The following is a 13,357-nucleotide window of genomic DNA, read 5'->3' as shown; positions in this document are numbered from 1 at the left end:
GTAGTCATAAAAATGACATTATGTACTGTGTTAAACTTTGCACCTTGCACTATGTTGAAACTGTGGTACAATGAGACAAATGCATATGACAGCATCTTACCATTTAGGTCTAAATAAATACTAAATTTTCAGTGTAGTAGAACTTGTACTATAAAAACACATTCAAAGGCTAAAGTTAAGCTATCAAGGGGAAGAATAAATCCAAAGTGTTTACATTCACTGTAGTAATTTAGTCTATAAAGAATATATACAGGGTTCTTTTTAGCTCTTTATTGGGCTCTACATGAATGAAATAAATTTATCTTAAAGTTACGCAATAAGGATTTGGGTGTACTGCATGTGTGATGTGTAGCAGGTTTGTTTGTTTTTATTATTTGCCATAAGGTGCCACTTTACACCAGTCTATTTAGTAAGCACAGTCAAGAAATTTCAAGCACTTGCTTCCAGTTTACCTTATCTTTCCACTTGAAGATGGAGTTACTACACGGATGGTTGGGTTTAGTTCTTTGCTCAAGTTCTGCTAATACTGACGACAGTTTATAGGAGTTTGCCTGCAGAAGGTCCAGTTTCAGGTTGTTCTGTGGATACATCATCTGCCCATGTGAGAAAATTTCTAGGAAATGAGGCACCACTCGGTAGATAAAGAGATGTCAGGATAATTTTTAAAATAACAAAGGGGCCTAGAAAAGCATGCATTCACCTGGTGTATAGATATGCCTCGAAAATGTTGAAAATATAAAACTTAAAAGAAAAATACTCCTTAAAGCAGCTAAGAGAAAAACAGCATTGGTTGAGTGTGTCCTCCTCTGTATTCTTGTAAATAGGGTGAAGAAACCCTGTTAAATACATTACTCAGTGTTTTGTGGCAATGAATAGCTTTATGCAATTTTCAGGTGAGGTAGAAGAAAGGAAATAGTTAAGTGTTGATCACAAGGGCACACTTTCCATGGCCACGAGGAGGGGTGATTGAGTCATAGCTAAATATAGTCTTTTAAAAATACAAAGAATAAAAATAATGATAAGAACTTAAAAACAAAGTAATAGGAATTAATACTAGTTAATATATTGCATATTGTTATCTTCAAAGTAGCTGTTCAGATTACAAGATTTAGGCGTAAAAATGATCAAGCAATCAAACAATGATAGCATGAACTGCTCTTTTTGGTTGACTGACAGATTAGTAGTATAGTTATTTTTTTTTTTTAATTGGTACCAGGGATCGAACTCACGACTGCCTCCTTGCAAGGCAGACGCTTATGCCGCTGAGCTAAACCCCAGCCCCAGTAGTATAGTTATTTATCATATATATGTATATATATATATATATATATATATATATATATATATATAGTGTTTTCCCTTTACTCTTTTCTCCTTTCTCCTATCCCCATTGTTCTTTCCTTTTGAGCACTTTCTTTCCATTTCATTTTCACAGCATCTATTTATATTTTGGGTTTTATTTTTTCAATTTTTTTACCTTAAGGAGACAATATAATATTTTCACATACAAGTCTGATTTATTTCACTTACAAATATGATCTCAAGTTGAATCTATTTACCTGTAAAAGCCTCAAGTGTATCCTTCTTTATGGCTGAGTGATCCATTGTATAAACATACAACATCCTTTTTATCCATTCCATGGTTGATGGGCATCTGGGTTGTTTCCCAGACTGAGCTGTTACAAATTGTGTTGCATAGCTCAATATTTTAGCAACTGAATTTACATCAATAGGATCAAACAACAAGGATTGTGGGTTGTTTTCCTGTTCCTTTGAAGAGGTAGAGTATTGTATTACACACAAAGTTGGTAGTAAAACTCTCAAAACTGAAAATAATATTCTACGGTATTTGATTTTTAAAATAAAGAATATTTGCCAATCATGGTGGAACAGGTTTGTGATCTCAGCACTCAGAGGCTGAGTCAGGAGGATCCTGAGTTTCAGGCCATCCTGGTCTGTGTAGGAAGACTGTCTCAAATTAAAATAAGGAGTGAAATTGAACACAAACTCCTACTTTCTTCCTATTCTTGTTTGACATGAACTGCAACTTTATTTATACTTCTTTGCCAGGTTTATTCAGTCAGAGTGAAGCAGCAGAATCTAAACTAGGATCCTGCAGATCTGACTCCTTTTTCTCTTTTCTCCATGGCTCGGGTATGGGGATTCCTAAGCCTAACATCCTTTCTGGGGGGAAGAGGAGGGAAGCCATATTCAAGGACAGAATTCCTCCAATAATGGAAAAGGTCTCCAATCCTCGGTGCAGTCCACTGCATTATGGGGCAGCTTCACCTAAAACAAAGTCAAGAGCCACCCCCTACACACATCTCCTATCAGACCTGGACTATGACGAATCTGCAAGCACAGAAAGCGCATCTAGTTCTCTTACATACTCCTTCCAGTACCTGGGCAGTATCTCATTTAAGTGCCTCTGGTCTCTGAAACTTCTGTAACACGCCTCACAAACATTCCTGATTCAAATGTGGCACTTCAGGGACTAAGAGACAAAGCGATAGGAACGAATTTAAATAAAGCGATTTTTCTTTTTTTTTTTATTTTAAAGAAAAAAGCAGAATAATCAAGAAGCAAGCAAATAATTTTAAAAAAACAACAAAAGCAAAATGACAACAACAAAACAGGGCAATATAGGATTTCAAAGCTAACAATGGTTGTTATATTGCATATTGTTATCATCAAAGTATTAATAGGGTGAAGAGAAAATTCACAGATTGGGAAAGGATTTTTGCCAACTGTCCCTTACACGAAGGACAGTTATCTAGAATGTATAAAGAATTGAAAAACTCAGACCCCCCCCCCCAAATTTAAAAACCCAATTCAAAAACGGAAATCTGAGATGAATACAGAACTCTCAGATGAAGAAATACAAGTAGCAAATAAATATATGAGAAAATATTCAGCATCATTGGTCATTTGAGAAATGCAAATTAAACCAAAACTGAGATATCATCTTACTCCAGAGAGAATCACTAACATCAAGAAATTAATCAATAAATGCTGGCAGGGTTGTGGGGGAAAAGGAACCTTTCTCTATTGTTGGGGGTGCAACCAGTATGGAGATTCCTCAAAAATCTAGGATTAGAGGTTCTATTGGACCCCGCTATTTCCCTTCTGGATATTTTCCCAGAAGAACTGAAAACATCATACCACGGTGATGTATGTGCATCCATGTTCAAAGCAGCACAATTTATTTTTATTTTATTTATTTATTTACTTGGTACTGGGGATTAAACTCACAACCTCATGCTTGCCAGGCAAGCGCTTATGCCATTGAGCTGATGTAACATCTAAATTTTAGATGCCCATTAACTGAGAAATGGATAAAAAGATATGATTTTTATATAATGGAATACTACTCAGCCATAAAGAACAATAAACTCGAGGCTTTTTTAGGTAAATAAAAGCAACTAGATATTCATAAATGAAGTAAATCAGATTTGCAATTGTAAATACCATATTGTCTCACTAGTATAAAAAACTGAAAGAGTAAATAAGATCCAAAAGTTACAATAGATACAGTAAAAAGGAAAGAAGTTGCTCAAAGGGAAGTTATATTGTTTGGTCAACCTTGCATGCCTGTATCTGGTAGCGAAGTTTCCTTTTGCAAGAAACTTTCCCTAGGATACATGAAATCTCCCAATGTGACTAGTTTCCCTCACCCAGGTGCACACATGTGTCAGAAAGTCACTAGGATGCTTGTCATTCACGATTTCAAAGTCCTGCTTGTTTCTTCACAGGCCTGAGTTCAGGGGTCAAGCCCCTGCACTGTGTGTGAATCAGGCTAGTGTGTGCTCTGTGTGTTAGTACATGCTCTTTGCTGGTAATGAGTGTGATAGAATTCGGTGCAAGAACAACCACAGAAATGTGTGACTCAGTACCATCATAAAATACGCCTGACTTTATTTCAGTAGATACGATTTGCATTGAATTTGTTAACTAAACTTTTTGTGCTGTTGCAGGAATTATCCTACTATATGGAACACATGCAGCCCATGATTTTTGCATGAAGCATCGGAATGGCTCCTGCAGCCTCCCTGCTAAAGGAAGCCTGTGCTAAAAACAGGGAGTGGCTAGGGCTGGCTGTAGCTGGCTGCTTTCACTGAAGCACACTGATGTTGCCAGAACATATCACCTTCCAGCCCAGGAGAGTCAGACTAGGTAAAGACAGGTGAAGAAAGCTGACCCAGGTTCCTGTATCCTTCCAGACACTACTAATTTTTTTGCTTCCTGACTTATGCTCATATTAACCTGAATCTTCTTCTGACCATTCAAACAGATCACAGCACAAAGCCACATGTTGCACACATAAGTATTTGTTCATTTTCATTGCCATATAAAGTTTTAAAAGCTATCCTTTTAATGGAAGCTCTCCCAAAATGGCTAACATGTCCATCATTCCTGTCAAGGTCTGTGGGGCTGCTAGATTCTAGGCTCTCAATAAAAAGGCTGGTAGCCCCATCCCTTGCCCTTCTTCATTTATTGAATACTGAAAGTGAAAATCAGAATGATTATATGAGTACAGTTTCCTAGCACTGTAAAATTAAAAAATCATTAAGTGAAACCATCATTAGTTTGGGAAGAATTATTCATTTCTGAGCTCCTGAGCATTGTGTTAGCATTTTTCAAACAATCTTTCATTCTCACAAAAACTCTATGAGGTAGGTACCGATATCCCCATTTTAAAGATTAAAAAAAATCTGAGGTTACCCAGGTCCCTGTAACCCACAGAGCCATCTCCAAACCCTGGGTTGTCATCTCTTTTCTTAACTGGGTTAAGATGTACGCAGTTTCATTAAAGAATCAATCCATCTAGTGGGGGGAATTCTATTTTAAACACAAGCATTTCTTTCTAGTGTCCTTCTTTTATAAGACATGAAAGCAAATATTTATAGGTAGTTGGATTTTTCTAGATTACTCTGATTGCCTAAGAAGGAGCTGGCCCCATAAGCTCTTCCTAGGTGGTTCTGTGTCACCAGAAAGGAAAGGCAAACAAATGGACTGGAAAACCAGTATTCTAAGAATAACCCTTTCAATCCTAAATGCACTGTGCAAATATTTACCTCGTCCATCAGCGCCGCTGTGTCTTTCTGGCTCTTTTTATCTGAGAAAGACGAGTTGCTGGAGTATGTATTAAGCATTCGTTCCAGGCCTGAAAATGAAACCATGCACTTGGTCACCTTTCAACCCGACCCAGTAGGACACATCTGGGAGTCGGTCACCCTCGAAGGGATACTGAACCCAAAGTGATGCCAGTAGCTTTCCTAAATGACTGAGGGGATGTGGCGTTCTGTCTGGAGCTATTAGTAAGTTTTACTAAGTGGATAATGGTGAACCAACTGACTGCTCATTTATCTTTATCTTTATTTAATAAAATGTGAGCAATACTGATGCTTAAAGTATCTTGATTGTTATTTTTATCCTTTTTCTTTAAAATAAGAGAAAAAAGATAAAAATAACAATAATATAGAACTTCAAACAAGTTATTAAGAGAGTTATAATAATTAATAAAATTGCATATTGTTGTCTTTGTAGTAGTTATTCAGAGCACAAGATATAGGCATGACATCTTGTCCAAATAATATTAGCACAAACCTTTTTTTCAATGAACTAAGAGAAACTAGCTGTGTAACTAACTTAACTGTATTGTGTATAAATACATTTTTTCTTCTTCTCTTTCTTCCTTTCTCCTTCCCCCCATCACCATTTGTTTGGTTGTTATTTTTTCAAGAGGAAACTTTGAATACCTTTTGGTTGACCCATTCTAATAACTCCTAACATTTACACAGTGTTAGTTCTTTCTCATTTTTCTACTTATACCACTAAACATTGTCTGTCTTGGGTTTCCTACCTGCATTACATCACAATGAATCGTGGTGCACATGAACTAGACATATTAGAATCACAGGTGCACGACTGTTTTTAGAATCTGTGTTAGTTTAAACCTGCTTCACATGCTAACTTCTAAGTATGGGATTTAACTTGATTTTTACAGTATTTCCAAAATTAGTGAAAAGAAAGAAACAAGCTGGGTGAGGCGGCATCCATCTGTGTTCCCAGTACTCGGGAGGCAGAGGCAAGAGAATTGCAAGTTCAAGGCCAGTGTGGGCTACTTAGTGAGTTCAAGGCCAGCCTGAGCTATATAGCAAGAACCTGTAGAAAGAAAAAAAGAAAAAGAAAAAGAAGTGAGAGAGAAAGAGAGAAGGAAAGAAAGAGAGACAGAGAAGAAGGGGGAGGAAGAGGAAAGGAAAAGAGGGAGGGAGAGAGGGAGAGAGGCAGGAGAACTGGCCAAAACTGCACAGTAGACTCACCATGTTTCAAATCACAAAAACTGTCTCTTTCCAGCAAATTTCAGGAGCAGAGTAAAATGCTACAGTTCTACAAATGGTAGTACAGCACATACACAGCTCTCATGAATAGGCCAGAATATCATTTTACACTTTTTGCTTCCTTTATAAACTTTTCTCCTATACACAACTTAGATTTGATAATGGAGTTCTTTAAGTGAAGTGATCCCTGCCCCGGTCAGCAAAAGCAAACAAATCTTAACTCAGAATACAACCTCTGAGTGCAATGCTGCCCTCGGAGACACTCAACGACACAATCACACACCTTCCTTGTCTTTGGCGGCTTTTTCAATGTCTCTTTGCAGTCTCAACAATTTTGGTTTTATTAAAGATTTTCGTCTCTCTTTATCCATCGCATTGTTAGGATCTTCTTCCTTTAGGAAAAAAAAAGATCTTTAATATCTTGAGAAAGGGTGATTCCCACTACAAAAACAAAAAAACAACAAAAAAGTAAGAGTTGCTACTTCCAGTTGAGACATTTACTGCCTGTGTTTAATTTTAACTGCACAGAGAAAAAATTAAAAAGGCTAAAAATGAAATCGGGCTCATCTTTGGTCTCGCACACATTGTTCTACCTGTTCTAGACCTGATTAACAAGAAAACATCTTGTTCATAACTTCTAAGTACATGGTTGAGCACTTCCTTTACTAGAACAAATTATTCTTGGAGGAGGAATCTAATTGTAGTTGCTTTAATTTCTGGATAAATAAATCTATTGGCTGGATCTTTTTTGCTCCCCAAAATAATTTATCTTTATAGAAGTTAGAGTCCTCCAGGGCTCCAAGTAGAACACTGTGTGTGCCTCAGGCTGGGGCCGTCTGAGGAGTGGCACCAGGGTTTTGTGGGCTCAGTGTCAGTCTGGCATTGGAAACTCATGAGCTGAAACACACGCTCTACCAGAAATGGGTTTACAGTTCCGCCAGGCCTTGTGGCACAACATTAAGAGAACACACAGCGCGAGGCCACAGCCATTTATGAGTGGTGTGGTGGCCAAGGGACGCTCGGAGAGGCCGGAAGACATGAGCAGGACTTTCCTGCCATCCAGAGTAAGGGTGAGGGTGACAGCCACTCGTGCAGGAGACATGGCAAAAGCACACGAGAGGAAGGACTGTGGGAACGCGGCAGGAGCAGCAGGGGGAACAAACAGCTCCGTGAGCAAAAACAGTGACAGAACACGTCACCTCTTTAGGACGCCAGGCTGAGTTTCAGGGATCTAACACTGAGGCCACAGGAACCATTACTGCGTTCTGAGTCTTCACATGGATTATTTCAAGGTTTGAATAAAAATAGAGTAGAGCAGGGTGAGGAAGGGAGGGAGCTGAATCTGAAGGGCAGGAACCTAGGGGGCAACGGGGGAATGAATGCCTTAGAAACACACTATTCTGCTTAAAAGGTTATGTTTTGATCTGCCCTGTTTCGCTGTTATGCCCTCTTTTTCTTTTTCTCAATCTCCACTCCATTATATACTTTTTTATTGTTATCCATTTAATTAAAGGGAAAAATATAGCAGGATATAATATAGTAACCCACTTTGACTTTCTATTTTCTCGATTTGAAGCCCTGTATTACTCTCACCATCTTGTTTTTGACTGAGGTTCCTCTATTCTGTTTTGCTGAATAGTATCAGGTTCGAAAGTTTAGGCATCAGCTGAGAAGATAATGAGATTCATTATAACGCCCATTCTCGTTGACTTCTATCTACTTTTGAAGACCTACAATATCTCCAATGTTTTGGTTTTGTCGGTTTTATCCTTTACGGTTTTGTTCAATAGTATTACAACTAACGATATAGGCAATTCTATTAGAAATAGCGGGAGGCATTAGGGTAACCATTGTTGATCACCTTGTATTATGTTTTTATATTATCTATTATATCCACCCTTTTGACTTGACCGATTCTGTTCTGTCATGTCACATTTGGTTTTACTCTCTTCCAAAAAAAGCAATAAGAACAGTGGGAGCAATGAAACCCAAAATGTGTAATAGTCACTGTACAAAAGAGAGGAAAAGAAAATGCTCTAAACTATATAACTGCATGTATATTTAAATGTATAAGACAGAAAATGATATCACAGAGTTCTAATGGATCATTGAACAGAACTGTTTGCAGTATCATTGCTGGAATGTCCACTCTACAAACTTTAATTCTGTGACTTGAACAATTATTTCTAAGATGGCAATATGTAATCTATTAACTAGTGATTTCCTACTGCGCATTTTTTTTCTTCTGTAAATCTGTATAACTTGTACCCTTCACTGTTTTTTTTTTCTTTTCTTTTCTCCTTAAATAAAAATTAAAAAAAAAAAAAAAAAAAAAAAAAAGAAACAGAGGAGGCAGGTGTCGCTGATAAGGAAGGAGAAAAAGTAGGGTTGTAAGTATGCTGGAAGGATTGGCTTTAGGTAATTCATCCCAAATCGGGGAAAGTGAGGGAGTAGAGCAAAGGGATCAGCCTTTATAAAAATGTAATGAGTCATGAAAATATTTTATCTATACATTGTGCTTTCTATGTTTATAAAAGTTCCCCTATAGTCTTTATTACATGCAATTTTTTGCTATGAGGTTGGTTTTTATTTTCCCTAAATTTTTTTTTTTTTATTGGTACCAGGAATCGAACTCATGAGGGCCTACTTGCAAGGCAGGCACTTATGCCGTTGAGCTAAATCCCCAGCCCCATCCCTGAGTTTTTCGTCATACAGAGAAATACAGGAAGGCCCGGGCAGAAACAGTAAGAAGCATTTACCCTAAAAAACAACTACAATACTTTGACCCCCAAGTCTTTACTACACTGTCACATGTCTGCCCACAGTCACCTCAAGGATGCCATACCCTCAGGGTGGCTCTGCCCATGCTGTAAGGACACCTAAGCCAGCAGTAGGTCCTTTCCTGTTGGAGGAATGCTATCACTACCTGGTTCCTACACCAAAGACTTCACCTCATGTGTTTAGGAGCAGTAGTGATTGCTTAAACACACATTTCCAGGAACAGATTGAGCCTTCTGGGTCAACCTGAGAATGGGGTGTGTTACCATCATTTAACTTTCTTAAATTTGTTCTTCTTCCCAAGCACTTGTTAATACCAGAAGAGGCCCATAAAATTGCAGACACAATCTTCTGAACATGGCATTTACAGTAACCACATGAATATTTCCACACGTACAGTAACCAGCCTCCCATTTCTCAGTTCAGATTGTTCTCCTTTCTATCCTGATCCACGCAAGCTTCACAGCACTGGATCCAAACCAGTCCATGCTTACCGCCAGTGATTAAAGTCAGACACTGCAGTGCTTTGCTTTGAGGATATCAAAACAATTCTTTCTCTTCACTCACTTTGAGACTGTCATTTCTCTTAGATATGAAATTGTGAGTTCTGATGCAGTGGTTTCATAGATATTAAAAATTCCCAAGAACATGCCAGTGAAATGAATCATTGTAGTTACTTCCTTATATTTTGATAAAACCTAGTCAAATTTCCAAAAAGCATGACCTTTATTTTATTGATACGTTAGGTGACAGGAGCATTTCTACTATCCTTAATAAGAAAATTGTAGATATTATTTTGCTGTATATTTTTCTACCTGAGCGCTCACCCACACTATCTGCAAGAAGAGAAAGGTATTTTCCCATTGTGATCAAATCTCCCTTTCTAGTCCTACATTCACCCTTGTTTTTGCTTTGAGCAGACATTGCTACCAAGGTAGGAAAAAAGACTCCAGGAAATTAATGGCTCCACGCTGCTGTTCGGAGGGTGGGGACTGAGTGGGGGGCTGTCGGGACCCAGGCTTGCTCCACCTCCCTTCTCCCCCATCTCTTGCTGCCTGAGCAAGGGTCCAGTGTTGCAGGCTTCAGCTATGCATGCAATCCAAAAGGAAGGCATGGCCAATGGGCTGGTTCTACGGAGCAGAGAGGGACAAGGCCACATCAGAACTTGAAAGTCTGAATAAAATACAGCAGAGGACCTAGGTAAGAGCTATAGAAATTCTTTGCATAGATTTTGGTAACTATTGATCAGCTCCCACAGGCTGGTGGTGTAGCTCAGTAGTAGAGTGCTTGCCTAGCATGTACAAAGCCCTGGGTTTGACCCAGCACTCCTCTATACTCCCCTCCCCCAAATCTTAGGGGCTGGTGATGCACACTGTAATTCCAGCTACACAGGGAGCTGAGGCTGGAGGATCATTTGAATCCAGGCATTTGAAGCCAGCCTGTGGGACACAGTGAGACCCTGTCTCACAAAGAAGTAGAAGAAGGAAGAAGAAGAGGAAAAAGAGGGAGGGGAAGAGGAGGACAAGGATGAGGACAAAGAGAAGGAGGAGAACAAGGAAGAGGAAAGGGAGAAGAAGAGCAGGGAAAGGAGGGGAAGGAGAACACTACAATTAAACCTAACAACAGGGAAGCAGAGTCTAAAATCTTTGGGCAGAGATTTACCCCAAGATAGCAGAGACACAATGTTATCGGGGGCTCTAGGGACAATGATCAATTTTCAGCCAGAGAGGTCATGAAGTAGAATCACCCAAATGCCTTCAAAGTAAGTCTCAGGTAATTTGGGCCAAGGTTTTCAAGAGAAGACCTATTAAAGTACTGATAATGATTTCCACCTCCTTGGACCCAGACCTTTGTGCAGTTCCCTCCCCAGCTGCAGGCCACTCTTCCCGACTTGCTTCTCACAAACAGAATTAGATGAGCTGTCATTCCTGAGCTTAGTTTACTGCTGAACCCGATCCTTTTGTGGGCACCCTGGCTCTGTCTCTTCTGTATCACTCATTCTGGGGAACACAGGCCATCATGAAGGGAGAAAGAGAATCCCATGTGCTCAAGGAAGCAGATCTCCCAAAATCCAGCTAAAACTAGAGGCCAATGAGCTTGGCCATGGATCCACCTGCATGAATTTGGATGTGGATTCTCTCCGAGCAGAGCCTTACCATGTCTCCAGTGCTGGCAGACACCATAACTGAAGGCTTACGTGGGACTCAACAAAACAGTGCCTGGATTTCTGGCCCATGTAAATTGTGAGCTCATCAGCATCAGTTTTAGATCATTAAGTCTGGTGGTGATTTTGCGTAGACAGCCAGGCCAGGCACAATGTGACACACAGGCGTTATTTACAGATCACAAGACACATCTGTTTGGTATGACTCTTACTCTTTTAAATGTCCTCCAAAATTCACGTGTTGGAAACTTGAGCCTTGATGCAAAGGAGTTAGCAGGTGAGGCTTTTAAGAGGTGCCTGGGTCACGCGGGCTCAGCCTGAATGGACTGATGTTATCAACACGACAGTGTGCTGGTGATAAAATCAAGTTCAGCCCTCTCTTGCTGTCTCACCCACTCAGTGCCTTTTGCCATGTGTGACGGAACAAAGTCCTCACCAGCCATGGTCCCTGGGTCTTGGACTTCCCAGGCTCCAGAACCTTGATCCAAATAAACCGGTGTACTTTATGAGTTGCTTGGTCTGTTGTGTTCTTTTACAGCACCATAAAACAGACTAAGCCACAGACTGAACAAGAAGATTCTACCTAAAACCCTTTTTGACTTTCTTCCAAAGAATATGAAAGACATATTGCCATTTTCCAGTTTGTAAACCATATACCATGTAATTATTTATATGAACTATGTAAAAAATCAGTATTTTCATTTACAAAACAATATTTACTTGACAGTTAGTTTCAGTTTTTCCTCACTCTACCTAGCATCCCCACCCCATTCAGGTACTGCCGTTCCTTACTTACAAAGTAATCAGTTAACAAGAACTGAGATTTGTTTTCTGCAGATAACACTGCAGTTTCTTCCATGAGGGTCTGGACATCTTTTTCAATGTCAACCTTGCTGATGGCGCAGTGAATCTGTGTGTGGCACTGTAATGCAAGAAAAACAGTACAAAGTTGGTGCAGAATTGTTTTCTGCCAGTCCTTACCATGCACACCAGAACTAGAGAAATCTTCATGACTCACTGTGGTCAGGGTTTGGCCAAAAAGAGAAATGTGTTGGCTGTACTGGTTTAAGTTGTCGCATAAAAGTTGAATTCTTTCCTTCTCCAGCTCCAGGATGCTCTGAAGAAGATGAAAATGAGATAAGATCAACCATTTGCTCTGCAAAACTGAAGTCATTCATCAAACTCCAGTACACCTGGAGGGAGTTTGAGCTAACTGTCAGGACCTGTCTTCTTACTGTGTCACAGGGAGGGAGATTTCCAGGAGAGAAAGGAGACTTCATGTTCATTATCTTACTTTAAGATGACTTTAGCTCAAAAGGTTTCTCCAGGGTCTTTTGCCCCCAAAGGCTTTATACTGATGCCGTGGGCTATAAGATGTTCACAAAGAAAGAGAGAAAAAGAAAAGAGTGTATTTAAAATGTATCTGTGATTTCTGGAAAAGGAAAGGGAAGCTCAGGAAACCCATAGTCACATGTTGGAAATGCATTTAGACACCAGATACATCCAGAATCACAGTGCAGGTTTGCCTATGTCTCTCAGTGCATGAGTCTGTCGGTCTCTGCCAGGCAGAGGTGAAATGCATGTTGCTGGCTAAGGAGGCTATTTGGCAGCAAGAATCCCAAAGTCTGATCAATTTGTAATCCTGGACTAAAATTAGGGTCAAGGATCAGGGTCTACTTTTTGTTTGTTTTGTTATTATGAGACTGGGGACAGAACCCAGGGCCTTGTATGTGCTAGGCAAGTGCTCTACCACTGAGCTACATCCCCAGCCCCAAGGCCTGCTCTTTGGGAAGTGAGATGACTATGTGAATGGCAGTTCCACATGGCATTCAGGGCTTTGAGGAGGAAGGTAAATAGGGAAGTGAGGGGCACCACACTGGCTGGTTAGCAATTAACACTTCAGAAACAGTTATTAGAGACCTGCTGCTCCAGCTGCTGACTAGTGGCTTAGAGGGAGGGCAGAGTTCAGTGAGATCTGGTGGGTGTGCAGGGGAGATCCCCAGGCCACAGGGGAGCAGGAGAGGCTGCTGGGAACAGGGATGCGCCCAGAGTACTTTGGACTTCATGAAGATGG

At 39.9% G+C, this 13,357-nt stretch overlaps 1 protein-coding gene across 4 annotated transcripts in view; it reads right to left on the bottom strand.

The window, feature by feature from the left end:
* The window catches only part of Nostrin (nitric oxide synthase trafficking), a 97,950-nt gene that overhangs the window by 5,969 nt on the left and 78,624 nt on the right, over positions 1-13,357 (bottom strand). For 3 of the 4 annotated variants that reach the window (XM_063259218.1, XM_063259219.1, XM_063259220.1), the window contains 5 exons: positions 12,302-12,400; positions 12,080-12,205; positions 6,625-6,733; positions 5,076-5,164; positions 453-593 (listed from right to left, as the gene is read on the bottom strand). In XM_063259218.1, coding sequence (XP_063115288.1) covers positions 453-593; positions 5,076-5,164; positions 6,625-6,733; positions 12,080-12,205; positions 12,302-12,400 — 564 coding nt within the window. The remainder of the gene's footprint in view (positions 1-452; positions 594-5,075; positions 5,165-6,624; positions 6,734-12,079; positions 12,206-12,301; positions 12,401-13,357) is intronic. The other variant, XM_005007665.4, reaches the window with a different exon arrangement.

Source organism: Cavia porcellus, unplaced genomic scaffold (assembly GCF_034190915.1).
Source record: "Cavia porcellus strain 051 isolate PalLab524CR breed Dunkin Hartley unplaced genomic scaffold, mCavPor4.1 scaffold_12, whole genome shotgun sequence".
Classification (NCBI taxonomy): Eukaryota; Metazoa; Chordata; class Mammalia; order Rodentia; family Caviidae; genus Cavia; species Cavia porcellus.
This window is presented reverse-complemented; position numbering and strand designations above follow the sequence as displayed.